At 39.0% G+C, this 20,136-nt stretch overlaps 1 protein-coding gene across 1 annotated transcript in view; it reads right to left on the bottom strand.

The window, feature by feature from the left end:
* The window catches only part of ZPLD1 (zona pellucida like domain containing 1), a 25,029-nt gene extending 10,925 nt beyond the window's left edge, over positions 1 to 14,104 (bottom strand). The window contains exons 1-5 of the mRNA XM_009289726.2: positions 13,987 to 14,104; positions 8,530 to 8,750; positions 5,280 to 5,461; positions 4,537 to 4,609; positions 1,820 to 1,917 (exon numbers count right to left, since the gene is read on the bottom strand). Coding sequence (XP_009288001.1) covers positions 1,820 to 1,917; positions 4,537 to 4,609; positions 5,280 to 5,461; positions 8,530 to 8,750; positions 13,987 to 14,092 — 680 coding nt within the window. The 5' untranslated portion in view covers positions 14,093 to 14,104. The remainder of the gene's footprint in view (positions 1 to 1,819; positions 1,918 to 4,536; positions 4,610 to 5,279; positions 5,462 to 8,529; positions 8,751 to 13,986) is intronic.
* Positions 14,105 to 20,136: the final 6,032 nt, after the last annotated feature.

Raw genomic sequence — 20,136 nt, 5'->3', positions numbered from 1 at the left:
GGCAAAGAGCGCGGCACAGTGTGTGTATATAACACAGTTATATATATATATATATATTCTATATATACGTACTATATCATGCACCAGCCTCCAGGAAAATCGAACGATACAATGGACTGTTAAAGACTCCACTGAGAGCAATGGGTGGCAGGACATTCAAACATTGGGATACACATTTAGCAGAAGCCACTTGGCTAGTGAACTCTAGAGGATCTGCCAGTTGACCTGGCCCTGCCCAATCAAAACCCCTGCACGCTGTGAAAGGAGATAAGATTCCCATGGTACATATAAGGAACTTGTTGGGAAAAACTTAGTGGGTAATGCAGAAGGATGGGGGAGTCCAATGTGTATCTCAAGGTGATTTAATCCTGGGTGATTTTAGTTGCATGTTATGGGAATTACTATAGCAGGAACCCCTTGTTGCTGGCCAGGCTAGGAGCAAGGGGAGGAGTTCATTGCAACGTTAAACCCTATAACCTGGCCCAAAGGAACCAGGGGTGGAGACTGTTATGGAAATCCCTTTAAATTGTTGTAGCCCATGATTTGAGTTGCATGTTATAGGAATTACTATAGCAAGAACCACCTGAACCAATGGAGGAGAAGCCTTACAAGAAGCAGTGCAAGTGCAGCAGTGACCCAACCTGAGCTGTCTTCGGTGCCCAGTAACTCCATGCAACACACCACCTCTCCTGTCCTGAGTGACCACCATAACAGATGGAGCCCAAAGTCATGGACTAAATGAACTCAATAGACATTTTGTGGACATTTATGGACATTTTACAGACATTTCACAGGGGTGGTCCATAAACTAAGGGAATGATATCTGTGTATTATATCAAAGGATGGGAAGGGTGGTGGTGGTTAATGAGGATGCACTGGATAGCGTGAGGCCTGAGTATGACATAAATGGTATGAAATAAACGGTAGAGAATGTGCTGGTTTTGGCTGGGATGGAGTCAATTTTCTTCATAGTAGCTGGTATGGGGCTGTGTTTTGGATTTGTGCTGGAAACAGTGTTGATAACACAGGGATGTTTTCGTTACCACTGAGCGGTGCTTACACAGAGTCAAGGCCTTTTCTGCTTCTCACCCCACCCCTCCAGTGAGGAGGCTGGGGGTGCACGAGAAGTTGGGAGGGGACACAGCTGGGACAGCTGACCCCAACTGACCAAAGGGATATTCCATACCATATGACATCATGCTCAGCAATAAAACTAGGTGGAAGGTTGGCAGGGGGGCTGCTGCTCGGGTACTGACTGGGCATCGGTCGGTTGGTGGTGAGCAACTCTTTTCATTTGCATTACTTGTCTTTCTTAGGTTTTATTTCTCTCTTTGTTATTTTCCTTTTCATTACAATTTATTATTATTGTTGTTATAATATTTCAATTATTAAACTGTTCTTATCTCAACCCATGATTTTTCTCACTTTTAGCCTTGCAATTCTCTTCCCCCCCATCCTACTACAAGGGGAGGGAGAGTGAACAAGCAGCTGTGTGGTGCTTAGTTGCCAGCTGGGGTTAAACCACAACAAAAGCCCTGGAGTTTCTCACTTGATCTTACAGAGGCCCCTTCTTAAATAACAGCAATATAGGATTTAAAGTATAATTCAGGAAAACGTTCATAATGAAGACAGCAGCAAGATATGCATTCACCATCAAGGACCTGATACCCTCCAGCTGATGGCAGTGATTATCAAACACCAACCATTATTTTAACATACAAAAGGCTATGAGGAAAGACAGTTGCTTCTAAATCAGAAAAATTTGCAACACCAAGAGCTAAATAGCAAGCAAGACAAGAAATAACATCCTTTATGGTACCTGCCATCAAGGTTGGTTGCTTTTACAGCTGCATATATTTTGGTTTTCAAAGGTAAACCTGTACTTGGAATAAGGAGCTGCTGGCTGTAGGTTGAATCCTGAAAAACAAACATTGCCTCAGTGTACCAGAAATCCCCCTGTAACAACCCATCTGCATCCACAGACTGAACCCCCGTCTAATTTTTCTGACCTTTCTACGTAGGACAGTCATTTACTTTGTCCTCCATAAGCGAAGAAGCAAAAAGCAGTGCCAGAGCATTTGCCTACAAGTTCGTCTGTAAAGATCAACAACACTTGACTGGCCTTATCCTATGCAATTATTTTGGGAAATCTGTTTATTATTTTATGAAGTGGTTGTATCAGTGATTAAAGAAAAGGTATCATTCATTGACACCTCAGTGTCTCCCAGCACCTACAGGCAAACAGCAGCTACTGTGGTTTTCTAAAGGAGGAGCTTAACTGGGTTGTCACAGTGTACCCTTTCCCAGGAAAGGCTGTTAAGGTTATTTGATTTAGTGGAGATAGCAATGCCACCAGGTTTTATATTATCTTAAGCTGTAGTCTGGGAGATGAAGAGTCAATGTTAGGAAACAACACTATAGCTAAAGTTTGAAAGTATGGCTGCTTGCAGCGAAGAGCCACATCTGTACACAACCCCTCACCAATACCAAGGGTGGACAGGAGCCTCGAGGTCCCCCCTAAAACCAGGACTCTCTAACAGGGACCAAGTGAGCCCACAGGATCAGAGCTCACAAGACCATGGGTGTCCCAACAGGCACGCCCAACCAGGCATACTGCAGGCAATGCACAAGCTGTCTGCGTACACACCCAGCCCTTAGGATGTGAACCAGAAGGGCATATCCATCACTTGAATCTGCGAGCCTTAGCAGTATTATTCATGCTAGTGCTACTCACTAGAGTAATACAACTGAAATCAGAAGGATAAGACACCACTGTTCACGGTCGACTTGTAAACTCACTGGGGTAGGGAGGATGAAAGCCCATCTTGGCATGTGGTATTTGAGGAAAAAATGTGCTCAGTACAAGCATCAATAGCATTTATACCTGATTGTGTGCAGAACTGGGCCCTGAAAGGCAGCAAACGTGGTGGTCGATGCTTGGCCTGACTGAGAACTTTGGCTACCCTCACCCTGCCCCATCTTTTTGGTCACAGGTTTATTTAAAAATGAGAGAAGTATAATCTTCATTTTAACAGATTATAGGTTGTTATTTGGCGTTCTGCTCCATCAAACATGTTTTTTTTTTAAGCATGCCTTTGGAAAAATGTCCTGTTACAATATTTATAGCTCATTATGTTCAAAGCATAAAGCATTGACTTTTAAATCAGTTGCATGAATTATAACTCAGCATCATGATGGCATGAATAATAATGCAAAAAAATCGGATTCATAATTTACAAAAATGTTGCTTGATAGATTGAAAAATTGGTATTTAAATCAGGTATTTAAAATGTATGAATAAAAATTTTAATCAACATGAAAATATCATTTCAGGGATTAATGTTGTTAAGTAGAGGTCCGTGCATTTTTCACGTTTTACTGTCACCATCTGTATTTACATAGTAAAAGCTTATACAATAATGCATATTCAAGTTAAATTATCTAAAACATATGGAAGAAGTGAGAGTTGAAAGCTGTTAAAATTAATCCTTAAAATCTTGAATGTCCACACAATGAGGCAACAAGTACAGTGGGCTATAGGTTTGGAACAAATCCCACACCCCTCATTACAGTTACAGATGATCAAAACACTCTGATGAGGCTTGAACATAAAAAAACCCCAGCAAAAGTGCTACAGTTTATTGCTAAGGGAACTGGTCTAGAATATTTTCACAGAATTCTACAGAGTACTCTCTGTATCAGTACAATGTACCTATACACATACACACACACACATATATATAAATATGCACGTGCACACACATATATAAATATGCACACACACATGCACATATACACAATAAATGCAAACACAAGTATGCACTCTGGAGTATTATTATTATTATTACTACAACCGATTATTCACATGGCACTACAACCTGAAAGCCAGAGCTGTAAATTGAGGAACTGTATAAATACAGGACAAAAAGACTGTGTGTGTCCTCAAAGACCAGCCATATCAATACAGACAACAGGTACACATGCAAATGAAAAGGACAAGGGAACTCAGAGATGAAAGTTAAGGCTGAGGGGAGACCTCATCACTCTCTACAACTCCCTGAAAGGAGGTTGTAGCGAGGTGGGTGCTGGTCTCTTCTCCCAAGTAACAAGCAATAGGACGAGAGGAAATGGCCTCAAGTTGCGCCAGGGGAGGTTTAGATTGGACGTGAGGAAAAATTTCTTTACTGAAAGAGTGGTTAAACATTGGAACAGGCTGCCCAGGGAAGTGGTTGAGTCCCCATCCCTGAAAGTATTTAAAAGACGTGTAGATGTGACACTTAGGGACATGGTTTAGTGGGCATGGTGGTGTTGGGTTGATGGCTGGACTTGATGATCTTAGAGGTCTTTTCCAACCTTAATGATTCTATGATTCTATGAAAGATGCCCAGATGAAAGGCCTGGTTCTTCATGGGAGGAGTGGGAAGGGAATAGCAAATAATGAAGACGAGTCAATACTTCGCTCTGCTAATCCAGTTTGCACCCACATAGTGCAGAGATGGATTTAGTCCAGGTCACACTACTGTATTTTATACTCACGTTGTAAAGCAACAAATTCAAAGTGCTGATAAATGTACCATTGTTCTCTCTTACAGAAATAGCAGCTGATGACCTACAACAGAACCAGAAACCAAAAACTATCATGAAGAAAGATACCTTTTTTTTGTGTTTACGTACTTCAGTGTTTTTTATTGTTAAAAAAACTCAACGAGTCATGTCACAAGGAGTTAAATTTATGCATTTGGGTTATAAACTTCAGAAATAGGAATGTATAGTGGAAACACTGACAGAACCTTAACTATGCAGGAAGTAACGGATACTGTTGAAAACATGAATCAGAAAAATAATTAGCAGAGAGGCAAAGTGACAAAAAGGAACCCACTTTTCATGATGTACAAGGTTTACTCATTGAAATATTTTCTCTTGCATTCTATATTCACATGCTCACAAACTATTTCATGAAGAATTTCCATTTTTTTGCTGCTACCATCTTGTCATCAGAACATCTGAATTTTAAGGGAAGTTTTACATTATCTAAGGCTCTCTTCATAAAGGCAGCTCTTTATAAACTATGTTATCTCATACAATGATGCTACATTTTCCTTTGCATCACCTCTTCTTTCAGTGCTTCTTCATTTCCCTTTACTCCTGCACAGCTAAAAATCGCTGTTGACAATACTGCTATGGCATGCATAAATTTAGGGGTGTGTGCATACATACACATACATATGGGCTTACATAAACATTTGAATGAAACACATAGAAATGAAAAGCACACTTACGAAGCAAGCTGGGTATTGTTAACCAAGTACTCCAGTGGATAGCTACAGCTAAATTTGTACAGAAGCCCAGGCAAATAGCTGATAATCGTTGGTGGGTCTGGCGTATCAATATAGCCTGAAACATTACCTATCTGTACCACTGAGGTATTTCCATAAGCATTGATACCTCGAGCTGAGGATACCTATTGAGGGAGACACAAAACAACTATTATCAGAAAGTTAACTGTGGAACAAAAGATACCTAAGGACACTGATGCTTTAGCCCATAATTTACCCAGAGAGATCTTCAAAAATTAATTTAGTTCAATAACACGTTCCCTGTGTTCTGTTTTTCACCTCCCCAAAATCATGCACGTACAGTTCACAATTGATATCCCTGTTCTTAAAACAGACTTGAGCAACGTTTGAAAAAAACCTGATGAATACTTTTTTTCTGAGTATTCCCAGTGAATTCACATGATTACTGGGAAAAGCTGAAGGAACTTTTCTATTAGTTAAAAAATATTAGCTTAAAATGAGCTTCTATATGCAATAATAAAGTCAATACACAAACAATTTCATTCACAGAAACAATACTCTGTCACTCTTGAGCTTTGTTTTTGACACATCAAAACCAATGTACTTTATAAGCAGATACAAGCCAAATAGCTGAACTTTGAGTCTGTGTTTTTGTCTGCATTATACATCTCTAAATCTAAATTATAAACTATATGCAAAGAAACACTGTCAGAAATGCAAGAGGTGAAAAGTAATACAACCTTAATGCCAATGCAACCTTAATTCAGTCCCTGGACTCGCACTATCCTGTGTTGCTCAGGCTCAGAGAGTGTGCAGAGCCAGCAATAACATGCAGCTCTCCAGAAAACTGAAGGATACCTTTTCCTCCTGGTAGCAGCCCAGCCCCACTCCATCTGTAGCTACTGATCTGAATAAGGGGGTGGTTTGAAAACAGCAGATAAGTGTCACAAATTACTTTCTCAGTAGGCACATACACAATAAGGCCAATTAACATGGCACTAGACTTCCACAGTAGCATTTCCTTTGTATAACTATGAGCAAAACATGTGTTTTCAATAGCTTTAGAACACACAGTTTCTTAAAAAGCCATTTCGTTATGGAAGAATCATGCTGAGGTGCGCATGAGTTGTAACATTTTGCACTAAGTAGCACAGGATACACAGCAGGTATTTTGATTTCTTTGGCTACAGAAAAAAAGGCTAGAAGACAGATGCAGCCATACACTTTGCCAACAGTGTACCTAAACATTTGCTAAATGGCAGGAAAATTATGAAAATCCAATTTCCTAGGATCTATTCCTTGCCTAAAAAACACAGGCTAGAGCACTAAGGTAGTATAGCCAACTACAGCTCTGTTTAGCTTCCTCACCACCCCACCCCCCAAAAAATAAAAAGTTGTCTGCCGTTATTACAGACAGACCTGGGTTTTACCTGACTTCTGCCTGAACTGTTGTCTTTCCTTTACTCATTGAAAATTAGTTTGAAGGTCTTTGCTGCGAAACACAGCCAAGAAATGCATGGGATTGTACTACCCCAGCGTGGGGAACATGGTAAGAAATGCTCCCTGCTCCTCTATGCTCTTTGTGGCACAGCATGCATAAACAGAGAGGATGAGGGGAATTTCTGGTTATATTTTTAGCAGCTGCTACTGTGTATCCTGTACAGCCTTGTGGGGGGCTTCATGGGGAGCTGCAATTATTTGGACTTACCAGACTGTTGGTTTGGTTGTTTTTTTTTTTTTTGTAAAAACCATCAAGCTCTTACAATTATAATCAAATAGTAAGTTCAGGGAGTTTACAACGTGACCGACTCCACAGGAACAGGAAAAAGTTGCTTCCTGGCAAATTCTTCTAATGCAAGTCATGGAGGTGCTACAGCTTTTCAGGGGAAACGGGAAAAGAGAATCTTGAACTTGCTGAACTGTTTTTTGTTGAAATTTTAAAAGAAAACTCAGCCTGAGGCAAATAGGTCACAGAGCACATCGAATATTTCAGCCCAGTTTCAGAAAATTATTAGCAACAGAAAACAGGGGATTGTTACAAAAACTGGCAGGTATCATCAAGTGCAAGTATGAATTCCAGACAGAATATAAGCCTTAAAAATGATACATTTTTATACTTGTTTTCGTAAGTTATTCACAGATACTTTGATACAAGTCATCACTGCTTGTACAGTGTGATATACACACAAACTGTACACCTCTCTTCTCCCTTGATTCAGAAGATTTGAGACCTGACTTCTCCCCTCCCCCCATTCAAAGCGAGATAGTTTCATTGAAGAAAATGAAATTATACTGGTACGAAACAGACTTCAAAGTCAGCTCCTGGATCAGATTCTGGTTCCAAAATCTCACCCACAGCTAGGGATTAGATTTAGTCATTAGCTGTACAAAGATGTGCATTATCCATGCCTGAAACAGCAACATAAAATGTAGACACTGAAGTCACACCCCCAGGCAAAACACCGTAGCACAGAGTGGCTGTGCACTAAGAGATCAGAGCTGAACATACAAATCTGAACTTCAGTCCCACATCTTGACTTTTTTGTCATGAATTGAGTGCATAGCTTAGATAGCCTTTTTTGTGTGTGTGTGAAACATTCAAAATTTGCTTGAAAACTTCAGTTTGTTGCCAGGCAGTTCCATATTGTGCTGAGATCTTCCAAGGAGGTGCAAGACCTCAAGGCACTGCTAGCAGAGGTGTTTACTGTGGGTTGGGCCCTCTGACCAGACTATCTCCCCTGAGACATTCAGTCACTGCCTTATCACAGAACATATAAGATCAGTCAATCAGTCAGCAAGCCCCTCTCATATGAGAGCACAGAAGTAGGTGCCCAGACTATAACTCTCATCTACCTAACCCACTCTTAAAAATATTTTACTTTCATTTTCCAAGTGGGTGTTTGAAAAGTTTCAGCAAAATTTAAGGCATGTTCAGCAAAAGTTTTAAAAATGGCTTGGAAAAATCTCATTTTTCCACTGAAAAAAATATTAAAATGAAAAATATACTTTCCAATCAGAGGATAAATGTGTGTCCCACCACATTTTCTCATTAGTAATCAAGATTATAAATTACCGACTTTCTCTGGTTTTCTTTGATGTATGCAACATATTGCTAGCTGGGCAAGACAATGTAAACATTATTTGTAAAAGATACAGTGCTGTCAAGGCCATTCACTTGTATATTCCTATGTATAAACAGCCATGCTACAATTTCACTTTGACCTTGTCTTACCACTAAAGTGTTTCCACAGGATTCCAAAGTACTCAGATTGATGATGAAAATGACCACTGCTGGAAAGGTGTTGTTATTGATGAAACCCCTGCAGTGGGCATCCCCATGTTTCCCATTCAGTGCCAGATCTGTCTCAGAATAACCAGAGAAAAGAACTGTGCAAAAATTTATCTTCATAGTAATTGTCTGCACTCCACAGAAAACATTGATATCTCGTTCAGCTGCAAGAAAAATACAGGGAAAGACATTGTAAGAAGATGTATTTCAGCTAACCTCCACGTAATTATTGTAGAAGTTAGTCTAGTGTTGTAACTCCTGATCAAATCAATTTTTAGACCCCAGTCACAGCAAAACATTGGAATATAAAGGTCAGAATTGCATTATTCTGAAGAACAGATTTGACTCTACAATTTCATTAAAGAGAAAACAATAATTAATATGGTAACGTAGTACACCATGCAACAAAACCATTATTCCAAAATTCCCCAGCAAATAATTCAGTAGCACATTCATAAACTGAAGCAGTGCGACAGAGTAGAAAACAGCAAGTGGTTAAGTATTTGGAGTCCGATTAAACAGCCTGCTTCTGGAACAGAAATTTCCAGCAATTTTGAGAAACTCAGGAGGCCGAGCTCTGCCTTCCAGCCCACTCTGGCATGGAAGTCGGGTGTGTTTGTCTGAGGTTGCCTGGACTCTACTTTGTATGAGACCACAGTCTCAGGCTGTGCAGACTTTGAAGTACAATCAACAGCATATCAGAGCAATTTATTATCATATCTTTAAAGCTGGTTTGTTTTGTTTTTTTAAGAACCATCAACTTTAGCTTTAATGAAAAATCAGTTGGCTCTTGAAAGACAATGATCGATACTACAAAGCGTCTTGCAATCTTTCATTCTGTACATTATGACAATACAAAAGACCTAGAAAACAGCAATTGTTACAACTGATCAATTTTTGAACAACAGCAAAAAAATCTTCTTGGATGAATTTGACCTTTTATTCAAAAGTTCTGAAGATTTTTATGTACTTGAATGGAAAAGCATCAGGTTAGGATATAGGCCAAGCAACAGTTTGTTTTGCTTTAGAGCTATAACGTAGCTTTTCTATAAGCTCTTCTCTGTCTGTAGATGTTTGGAGGGGCTATTTTGGTCCCCTAGTGCTTTACAAAAAGACATACTGCACCGTGTTAAACACAGGCATTACTCCTTTATATAACAACTCATTTATTACATCTGCTCAAAGATTAAGTGCTATTAAGAACTGCAGAACTACTTCAGTCAATACTATACCATTAAGCCTGCTGAAATGAATTGTTTCACTGCATTGTCACAACAGAGAGGAAATGAAACCGTGGTACAGGAGCACAAGCAGTTTAATTTAGACAGCTTTAATGGTGGCTTTAAAGTCAAAACAATCAAGTGCAGGCTAAACTCAGTCCTGAGTTAATGTGGCGATAAATGTTACTCACTGGGTGTAAATTTGGGCAGAAAAGTATTGGAGGCAAGACAGGAGTTGAAGTGATTTGGCATGATTCTCCTGGTTTGTACACATACATAATTCCACTAACATAACATACAAAGATCAAGAAGAAACATGCCTTGGTATTCACTACATGAGAACTGTTATGATCCATTTAATGGGTATACTAAGGTAGAGGGAACAGTACAAAAAGGCAAATGGCAAAGTGCGCCTTTACACTTATTTGGACAAATGCACAAACAGTCAGATTGTAACAAATTGCAGCATGTACTATAAAGTAGCTCAGTTAATTTTATAACTCTCTTCAAGCCTTTTAAAAAGCAGGATGTTACTTTACCTGTTAAGGTACCATTACCACTTGCAAAATTCTCATTTGACACTAAGGGAAATGAGACCATACAGTACAAAAACCACCTTTGTGCTATACAGGAGGATAAATGACCTTTCCAGACTGAACCTTTTCTGCCCACTACTTTACAAGGAAGTATTGTTGCCAAATTAGTCCACTCTGGAATTAAAACAACATTATTTATTCAGAAATTAATCTGAAACCAGGTTCAAACAGCTCTAATACTCCTTTAGATGCTAAACATCTAGCTCATTTCTTGTGAATTTAGAAAGGTAAATATTATTCCTATATACATACAAGTTTAAACAAAAAGTATTCGCATTCCTGCAGTAAAAGCTTCCGGTTTTCTGAGTAAGAGAGGAGCAAAGGTTTGAAGGTTAGCTCACCCAGCTGATGGGGCCTTAAATGCAATGACCTCTTTGTCATAAAGTTTCCATACAGGCAAAGCACTTGGCTTCTTTCTGACTCAAATCATACAAACTACCTATAGGTAGTACTGAGTCAACAGTACTCACAGGGGTGTCGCATGCAAAACAGAGTAAAGCTCAAGAGGTACATAGATACTACAGTAACAGAGACCATCTTAAATCAAGGACGGACCCATGGCAACATGAGCCAAATGCTGACAGCTCCACTGCCCCCTTCTGCTCTGGTACCCTTCCACACACTGCCAAGACTTGCCCAGAGCAGACAGCAAAAAACCTGTAGAGGTCTAGAGTTTGCCACAGAACACCATTGACAAAAGTCATTCTACCAGAAGAGGCATGCAAAGACTTTTAAAGTTCAAAACCAGCTTCTCTGCATGAGCCTCCTCTTTGATCAAATCACTGCTTTGGTAGTGAATTAAAATGCATAGTGTATGTGAAAAAGCTGCAATATTTTCTTAGCTTCTACTAAGTTCTCAGTATGTACTTACAGCAAGAGCCCCCTGAATCAAAACTGTGTGTTTCCCATCTGAAGACAGCCAGACTGCTATGGCTCCATCCCCCCAAAGCCTTCTAAAAGCTATGCTTTACTGCAATGCAGAACTAAAGCTTTTTTCTCCAGGCAACTCTCTGAAGGATGGCAGGATCTGACCTTATTACATACTCTCTAGAACACATCTTGCTTTTGGTATAAAATGTCACAGAATTTTCAATCTACCAAATATGGGTGTTTTTTCTTCATCCCTGCTAACTATTGCATACCTACTCTAAAATAAACCCACAAACTGCAGAAACAAAAGTCCTGCCCGATTATTTATCATCCTATTTACGCAGCACCATCCCTATGCAAGAGTCACCCAAGCAATGAATGATAAAAGCACAAACAAATGAAAAATGGATGAGCTCCAAGGTTCCTTTAGGAAGACTTAATTTCTCATCCTTGCTGAAGATCACTTCCATTCTTCACAGCATTTAAAGAAAAAGAGCAGGCAACTTCAAAACCCAATGGCTTCTCTGGTATCTGCACACCACAGACCTCAGCAAAAAAGTCTATTCTCGACCCATGTTTGGAATTTCAGCTGACAACAATGAAGACTTCTTGTGTGGAACAAACAAGGAACAGGAAGAAAGTCCTATCCATAACCAGGCTCTGTGAGCAGTATCTCAGCCTGGAGGATGCTTGTTTTGAAGTGTTCTCTCTTTTGACACCTCTCTCACCACTCCCCTTACATTTGAATTCTGGAGGCAGTCAGGCCAGCACCCTCAAAGCCACAGCCTGAGCTAGCGCTGGGGAAGCAAGCGTAGCGAGGGCAAGCCCCTTCTCCCCACAGAGGCTCTCTCACCCATCTTCTGGGGTTCTTGAACCCAGAAACAGAGCTCCAGCAGCCTCACTCAGCTCCACCAGCTCCAGCCCATCACATAGAAGTCCCTTCTGCATACTGAAAATAATACCCGTCAAATTTTGGGACAAAAGGGTTTCTGTTTTTTACCTCTATCTCAAATACACAACTAACAAGCAGAATTATTTTTCTTTCCTTGCTCTCAAAAACAGCACTAAGACAGTTAATTAAATTCCAACCTTTGAATCTTTACTGCTTGAGATCACAAACAAGAAAGAGCAGGACTCCGACTCTCAGCTCCTATGGGCAGTGCGGGGTGATTAGCATTTATTTAAAAAAAAAAATCTGTTTACTTGTAACCTAAACAGATTTTCTCCCAAGTCCCTGAGATTTGGCAGACATGGAATCCGATATGAGCCTTTTTTATGAGGCAGAACTGCAAGTGGCCCCTAAATACCCACAATAAGAGGTGGATTCAATTCACGGCTATCACATTGCAAATACAAAACCTTGGCACAGGGTTGGTGCAAAAAGTAACCAGAGAAATATTTAAAAAGCACAGAAAGAGGAATCTAAACTTCCCTCTAGCTGTTACAATCCTTTCAAGAAGCCTGAAACAGAAAAACAATTACATGAAAAACTACAAAAGGTAGATCTGAGGGAAGCGGGCACAATTCACCCACACTTTTGAGGCAAGCCTGTAAAACTTTGACCTAAGAAGGGAAATATAGAAGTAGTTTGTGAAATACTCAATTAAACAGTGATTTTTGTCAGGGATGGAAACAACATATTTGATCTTCTTTGCATATCTTATTTCTCTACGCTTCATATTCACATCAATTAAGTGAACAAGGATCAAACCCACTGTTGGTCTTTATGTCAACAAAGCACCTAGCAATGCGATGGCAACACAGGAAACAATAAACAGACTGTAGGCTTTCTGCTGACTTAAGTTTAATAAAAGAGCTGATCCTTCCTGAAAAAAAATCAAAACTATTATTATTCAGAAAGCAACAACACTGAAAGGTATTACAGCATAATACAATACTGAGAGTTCATCACTATACTGTTCAATTCAGTTGCTACCTCAGAAACACAAGATGTGAGCAAGCCAGTATTCACCACCTTTTTTATTATTATTATTCTCTCCAGAAAACAACTGAGGCAGGAAGGATAAGCAATGTAACAGAGACTAAAAACATTCTTTAGCAGAGTAAACCCTGATACACATGCCACTAAGAGTGAAATTTCATGTCTGTTTCTCATTGTATTAACAGCTCTGGACATCTGATGTCTCCAAAACAACTTAATTCCCATTTTCTCACCGGCATGAGTGTACATCATACAGATACGTCCCCTTGCTTCACCCGTCCCTAACCAAGCACTTAATGTTGAAGTGAGGCACTGAATTTTGCCATCGATGTCATTTTGCTCAAAAATAGATATATATTTCTTTATTTAATTAGAAGGACATAATTATATTCTCTTATCCAGATAAAACATGAAAGAAAACCCAGTTAGAAGTTTCAGACTCCTAAATCTATAGAGAACATTTCCAACCATGTGACCTCTGGTGAATTTCTTGGACAGGATAGAGCTCTGGCAAAAGCAGGTCGAACCCCACTGATGCGAGGGGAGTTGTATTCATTACTACTAGGCTGAATTTGACCCATTGTGCAATTAAGAAGAAAGTAAAGTGCAACATTAGAGGAGTTTCATTGTCACCCAGACAGTTAACACTCACTTAATGTGGAGTTCTACCCCCAGGCTTCAGACATCTTTAAAGCTCTGTATTTAAAAATAAGCACTGCTTTGAACCAAGACAATAAAGAAGCCATTAGAAAAAAGTCTATTAAACACTTACCAGGAAACCTGCTATGGAGGTTAGCATCACAGTTGTATCCATTGAACTGAGCAGTCACTGAAAGCACTTTAATCGTCAGCAGGAGCAGTAACCATACCTGTTCCATTGCAAAACCTAGCAAAACATTAGGTGGTTATTACACACATCTGTTCATTGCATTAAAGATGCTTACTGCAGACATTTAACCGCTCGGGAGGTGATGGTCTGCAGCAAAGGAATTGGGGATAAAGCTCACAAGCGTATGGGAAAGAGGCCACAGGCAGCAGGGCCCATTTCTCTACTTCTGAGCAATGTGTAATTTCTATTAACTTCTACAGCTTTTAATCAGAACTTGTGGCAAAAAAGGTACTCAAGGATGGTATGAAAGAGAAGGAAAAAAATCCCTAAAATATATTGATAGATTAGGATTGCTTAAATATTTAAACTCCAACAGCTTTTTAACATTTCAGTGTACAAATTCTTTGAGAAAGACATCTTAGAACAATAGTTTTATTTTAGCCAAGTCCTCGAAAACCATACAGATAAATGGCTTGCTGAGCAATTCTCAGGCTCAAGGTCCTAGAATAAAAATTAGTTCATATCTGTTTGCCAAAAAGCTGTTCTTTGAAGCAGGCATGCAATTGCATTGAGCTCATGCACGGAGTTGGCACAGACGCTTGCATCTACTTGAATTGTATCTGGCAACCAGACCAGGAGATCAGAACACATGAATTTCTAGTGTTTTGAGTAATTACTCCTCTTGGGAGGAAAACTCCAAGGGGTAATACCTGTGGTATTTAGCACAACCAAAAAAGTATCTGATTCATGCTTTTGTCAAAAATAACCCAAAATATTGAGATTTTTGTCCGTGAATCCAAGTGTTACTGATTTTTTTTTTTCTTTAAGATTTTGTAATCCTAGAAAATATCTCTGCTGATGTGGACCTCAAATGCAGCAATGCTCTCCATTTGCCTAAAGAGGAACTGAGCAATTCTAAGATTTAGGAGGTTTGCTTTCTCTGAGACTATAGATACAGAGATGCTGATCATCATCTTTCTGCAAGTGGACATCAAAGAACATTTGTAAACGCCATAGATGCAGCACACCTAAATGCAGCCATATCTGGCATAGCAAGTGGCTGTCATGCATTGCTGAGAAGAGCTGGCAACAGCACACGGAGGGAACATCTGGGACAAACCCTCACTCTTAACTGGATCTTTAATGGCTACACAGCGGTCTAAGCTAAAGTCTGCTCAAATTAATAGAAAGGCTTCCACTAGTTTTCAAACCAGGCTCACAGAGTACACAAACCTAGGATTTAAAGCCTTGTGTTGAAAGACAGACCCATAGCGGACACTCCCAAGTGCTCCTTGTCAGCAAACAAATCAACTACAATAAAGCATCAAACAACTGGATCTTTAATGGCTACACAGCGGTCTAAGCTAAAGTCTGCTCAAATTAATAGAAAGGCTTCCACTAGTTTTCAAACCAGGCTCACAGAGTACACAAACCTAGGATTTAAAGCCTTGTGTTGAAAGACAGACCCATAGCGGACACTCCCAAGTGCTCCTTGTCAGCAAACAAATCAACTACAATAAAGTATCAAACTCTACTAAAAAGTCAGAGAGATGTCCAAATGTCCGGCCATTCACTCCCGTGTAATTCTGCTTGGAAGTACATGAAATAAAAATGGAGAATTGGAATTGCCAGCTTCCTGCTAAGCATGCATGTTTTGTAAGTCAGGTATAACTTTTCCTATCATATCCAAAAGCAGTTTTGCTAGCAAGTTCTGCACAACTTCCTCAAAGCGTGACCTATAGCAACAATGCAACCTCCTTTTAGTTTCAGGTGGATACAAAACTCCAAATGAAAGCAAACTTTGACCCTCTACTCCTTTTCCATTAGATTTCTGTGGAGGTTGACAGCACTTGCAGCTAATGAAGAACTGTGAAAACATACGAAAGAAAATAAAATTCCTAACTGGGTTGCTATGAAACCTCTGTATTTTCATGATCTCCTCACCCTCTCCATTACTCTCAGATGGAGAAGTAAGGTGGTGTTTTGTTTGTTTGTTTACTATGAAACTTCATACTTTATTTTGAAAGAAACATTTTTTCCTTTGGAAAACTGGCATTTCTCCAGTGTACTGGAGCCTTACCTCTGCTTGTACAACAGTTACATCGATAAAGTGGCTATTACTGTTCTGTTGTATAGGAGCTGGTTTCTAATGTCCATTACAATGGTATAAATCAAGGGCAATTTACCAAGATCTAAATCTGACTTCAATTTTCTAACTGCCACAGTATTTTTTGCTACCAAAAAAAAACTGTTTGAAAAGAATTTAATGAAAGATTACACTGACAAAGCTGTAGCTATTATTTTAGATGAAAAGCAGAACTTACAATAAATTCTAAAATTTTAATTATTAAACTTAACTTCTGCTGCTGCATTTCAGAGGAAGGAGAGATGATTGCTAACGAACAAAGCTGAATTAAGACATTAAGTATTTATAGCATTAGTTCTCTAGCTGCATTCAGAACAAGTCAGATTTTAAACATGACCAATAGTGTCCTACTTGCTTTCTGGCTATTGACTCATCTGCATATTGATCAACATGCAGATCCACATCCACAGTTGAGCTGACTACTGCTGATTTCAGTTAAATAAGTTAGGAACTTGCATTATTTTTCATTTCTCAGGAGAATTGCAGGGCTAGAAAGCACCCTGACAGGCCAACCTCGCCTATCTGCCCACCCCAGCAAGAATCAAGGCAGCCATTCCTGCTTTTCCAGCCTGTTCTTAAAGGCCTCTGGCAATTTATTTCTCAACAGAAATTTCTAAAACTTCAGTCCCCCAATTGTATAAGGCATCCTAACCAAAAGATTTGTACCATACTGATACTGCTGAACATTTCATCCAATTAAAGAAAAAAGCACCAAATTTTTATCAAAATAGTAACAGGAACATCATAATCTTATTGCCTGTAGATGGGTGTGAAAATTCCATGTACAAAAAAAGGAAGGTAATATGCAAGTGTCAGGAATAGGGTGATTTATAATCCAGGAGTCACCAAGTTCATATGGAAGATATTTGCGTTTTTTCTTCAACGTAGTATGCAATTTTTTAAGCCTTTTTTGAGGAATACAGCTCTTGGTGCTTTCCAAAATAAAGTGCTTCTTTGGTCTAGTGGCAAACATATTTGGCTGTTAAGACGGCTTTCATGATTCCAAAGATGCCAACACATACCGCAAGGGAAATGCGATCCTTTCTATCTACGAAACTCTTAATTGACAAACCCATACCAGGTTTCACTGATGTACCCAGAGTTCTCTTCTATGTTCTTCAGACCTCGTCTCTGGTTTTCTCTGCTGAGCATCTTCAAGGATCTTTCAATGTTTATATGATTTACCACGTTTTGCCTATGACATTCACAGCGTAGTGCTTAGACTCACTGAAATGCCCAAATCACCCCAAAAAATCCTGTCATAGTCACTTAAATAATTTTACTTCCAAATGTTTCTGCCTCCACCCATCCACCTAAGGATCTCTTCCAAACAAGGTCTGGTATTTTCTGTTTAGCAAAGGAACCATTCTTTCCCTTGACTTGGGGGTGGAGGTAAAAATCCATGTGCAGGACTTCCATTAACAATAAAAGAAGACAAAAGAAGTTGTCACGTGACAACTCTCTCAAGCATTACTAGAACAAAAGAGCTTTAAAGGCCCGGTATAGACAAAGACACAGTCAGGGATTTAAAGACCTACCAAACAGGGTTAACTAAATCATTTCAGAGACCGTGGTTCACATAGATATCTAAAACAATCAATTCGAAGGAAAAACAGCCCAACATATCCAGGTTTCCATGTAATAAAATTAGAACAAACTTCCAGAATGCTGAAATAGTCAGGGTATGAATCTCTGCTGAATCAGAGTTGTCTATATATTCAGCACTGAGTCACAACTGCAGGTCTTAACTGTTCTGTGCTGCATATCATTGAAGAGTACAAAGAGGTAAGAGTTGCAACATGCAGTCCTCAGTTTGTTACCATTTTACAAAGCCCTTACCCCTGCTTTCATAAGCTTCACCATGTCAGAAAACCTGCACAAAATTTCGAAGTAAAGATGTTTATGATTTAAACAAAAGCCATTTTGCAATCAATTTAGGAATTTAATTTCATGGAGAAGCAGTGGGTTGACCTATCTAGATTTCCTCAGCTTTTCTCTCTTATTACCTGACATTCATTTCTCTTCTTCACCCATCCTCTCTAAAAAGATCTTAAAAAATTTTCAACATTCACTGATTCAGCCCTACATTTTTATTGAAATTCATTTATGAACCAGTTCTGACTTCTGAGTCAGACTTATTTAATATATTCATTCTGTATTTTATGAGAATATCCTATAATCTATTGCTTGTTCTCTATTTTTCATCCACAGGATGTGGCAGTTCTGCACAATAATACGGTGATCTTTATGCCTTTTGACTGGATAAGTCTTCCAAAAAAACAGTTAATAGTGATAATGAAAACTTCCGAAAGAAAATTATAGATGTAATAAGCACATAATAAAGCTGGTGGAACATTTATACCTGTTTTCTTACATATCTAGTAACTGCCTAAATGTTCTCTAACATTGTACGTTAGGTCTCTACAAGTAATGGAGTAGAAACGTTATTACTTTTACTCATAAAAATATTTTCAAATTATAATTATATAGTTCAATGAGTACTTTTCAGTCATCTCATGACAAAATAGTTCCTTGTCTTTTTGGTTTACATTCGTCTTGCTGCCACACCTGCTTCTGCATCTGCACTTAAGTTATGAATAGTTGTGAAATGCGTTAACTGTACCACTGTCAGGTCTTCCAGAACCGCTTTGCTTCTAGACATGTACTAGATCATCTGCCCTCACTGAAAAGTAACCTGGTGAACAAAACCAGAAGAATACCAAGTTTTTCAGTGGAACTTTCTCTTTTAACTTGTACATCCCATTGTAACGAGTTATCCAGCACACATTTTCACTATTGCCTTCCACTTCTTTATCTCCTTGGCTCTTTTGATGCAGATAAAATAGGACTTGGATCTTTACAGTATCTGTTTTGAAGACAAGCCTACCACATGGTGAAATTCCCTTTTTTCAAAAGGATTGTTACAGAAAAAAGGGCACCTGAGTTGCGAAGAACTTTAAAACACGTTTCAACTATAAAATTTCCCTCTGCTTGTGGATAATCTTTGGTGCTGAGACTTTGAAACACAGCATTTCTTTTCCTACAGATTTCTCCGATTTCAGACTCCATAGTGCCATCCCATTTCTGACACCAAGCAAAACCTGCAAAGCTGAAAAAATATATATATGCAGACACGCACACACACATACATACGTGACAAATATATACACAGAGGCACACATATATATCTTAAAGGTCAGCAGTTTCCTAAACAGAGGACTAAAGCTGATGACAGAGCTAAACCCATGAACAGACTGTATGTTCCCAAAATTACAGTATTTGAGGGCACACACCACAGAAATACAACAAATGTTATAATTTAACATATATAAGGAAATAATAAAACTAAGAACACCAGGGAGCAGTGCACCCTAGAATGTACAAAAACAGCTAATTTTTTTTTTCCCCCACAAAAATGGGAAAATAGTTTTGTTTTAAAAAGGTAAACTAATCTCTCTCTGTGTCTCTCTCTCTCAGCTATTCAGAACACAAAGAGCAGCTGTGGACTGCGCAAGAAAGACCACGCATTAAACACACACATGTAGTTAGACATAGAGTTGCCTTCAGTATCAATTATTTGGTCATAGAATGACCCGTGTTTATTTGCTAGTCATGTATTTCCACTCAATTCTTGAGATTTAAAAACAAGAGTCCTGGATTAGCTCCATACTACATCAGCTTTGTAATTAAATGTTGGGTCAGGGCATGGAGCCCCTCCTTCATCAAACGACCTCCAGAACCAAACAGGAGCTTTACCTGATGAAGACTAAATCATAGCTAGTCTCAAATGCCAAGATGTTTTGTGAATCAAGCAGGTGCCTACAATGTCCGAGGAAAATGAGACTGGGGAACAAATTTCTGGACAGTTTTTTAAAAAAAAATATAAAAAGCTTTTGCTTTGGTTCTAAAGTTAAAAAAATTCTGGTTTATTTTCCAGTCCTTTTACA

The sequence above is a fragment of the Aptenodytes forsteri genome, unplaced genomic scaffold, assembly GCF_000699145.1.
Source record: "Aptenodytes forsteri isolate BGI_AS27 unplaced genomic scaffold, ASM69914v1 Scaffold61, whole genome shotgun sequence".
Taxonomy (NCBI): domain Eukaryota; kingdom Metazoa; phylum Chordata; class Aves; order Sphenisciformes; family Spheniscidae; genus Aptenodytes; species Aptenodytes forsteri.
This window is presented reverse-complemented; position numbering and strand designations above follow the sequence as displayed.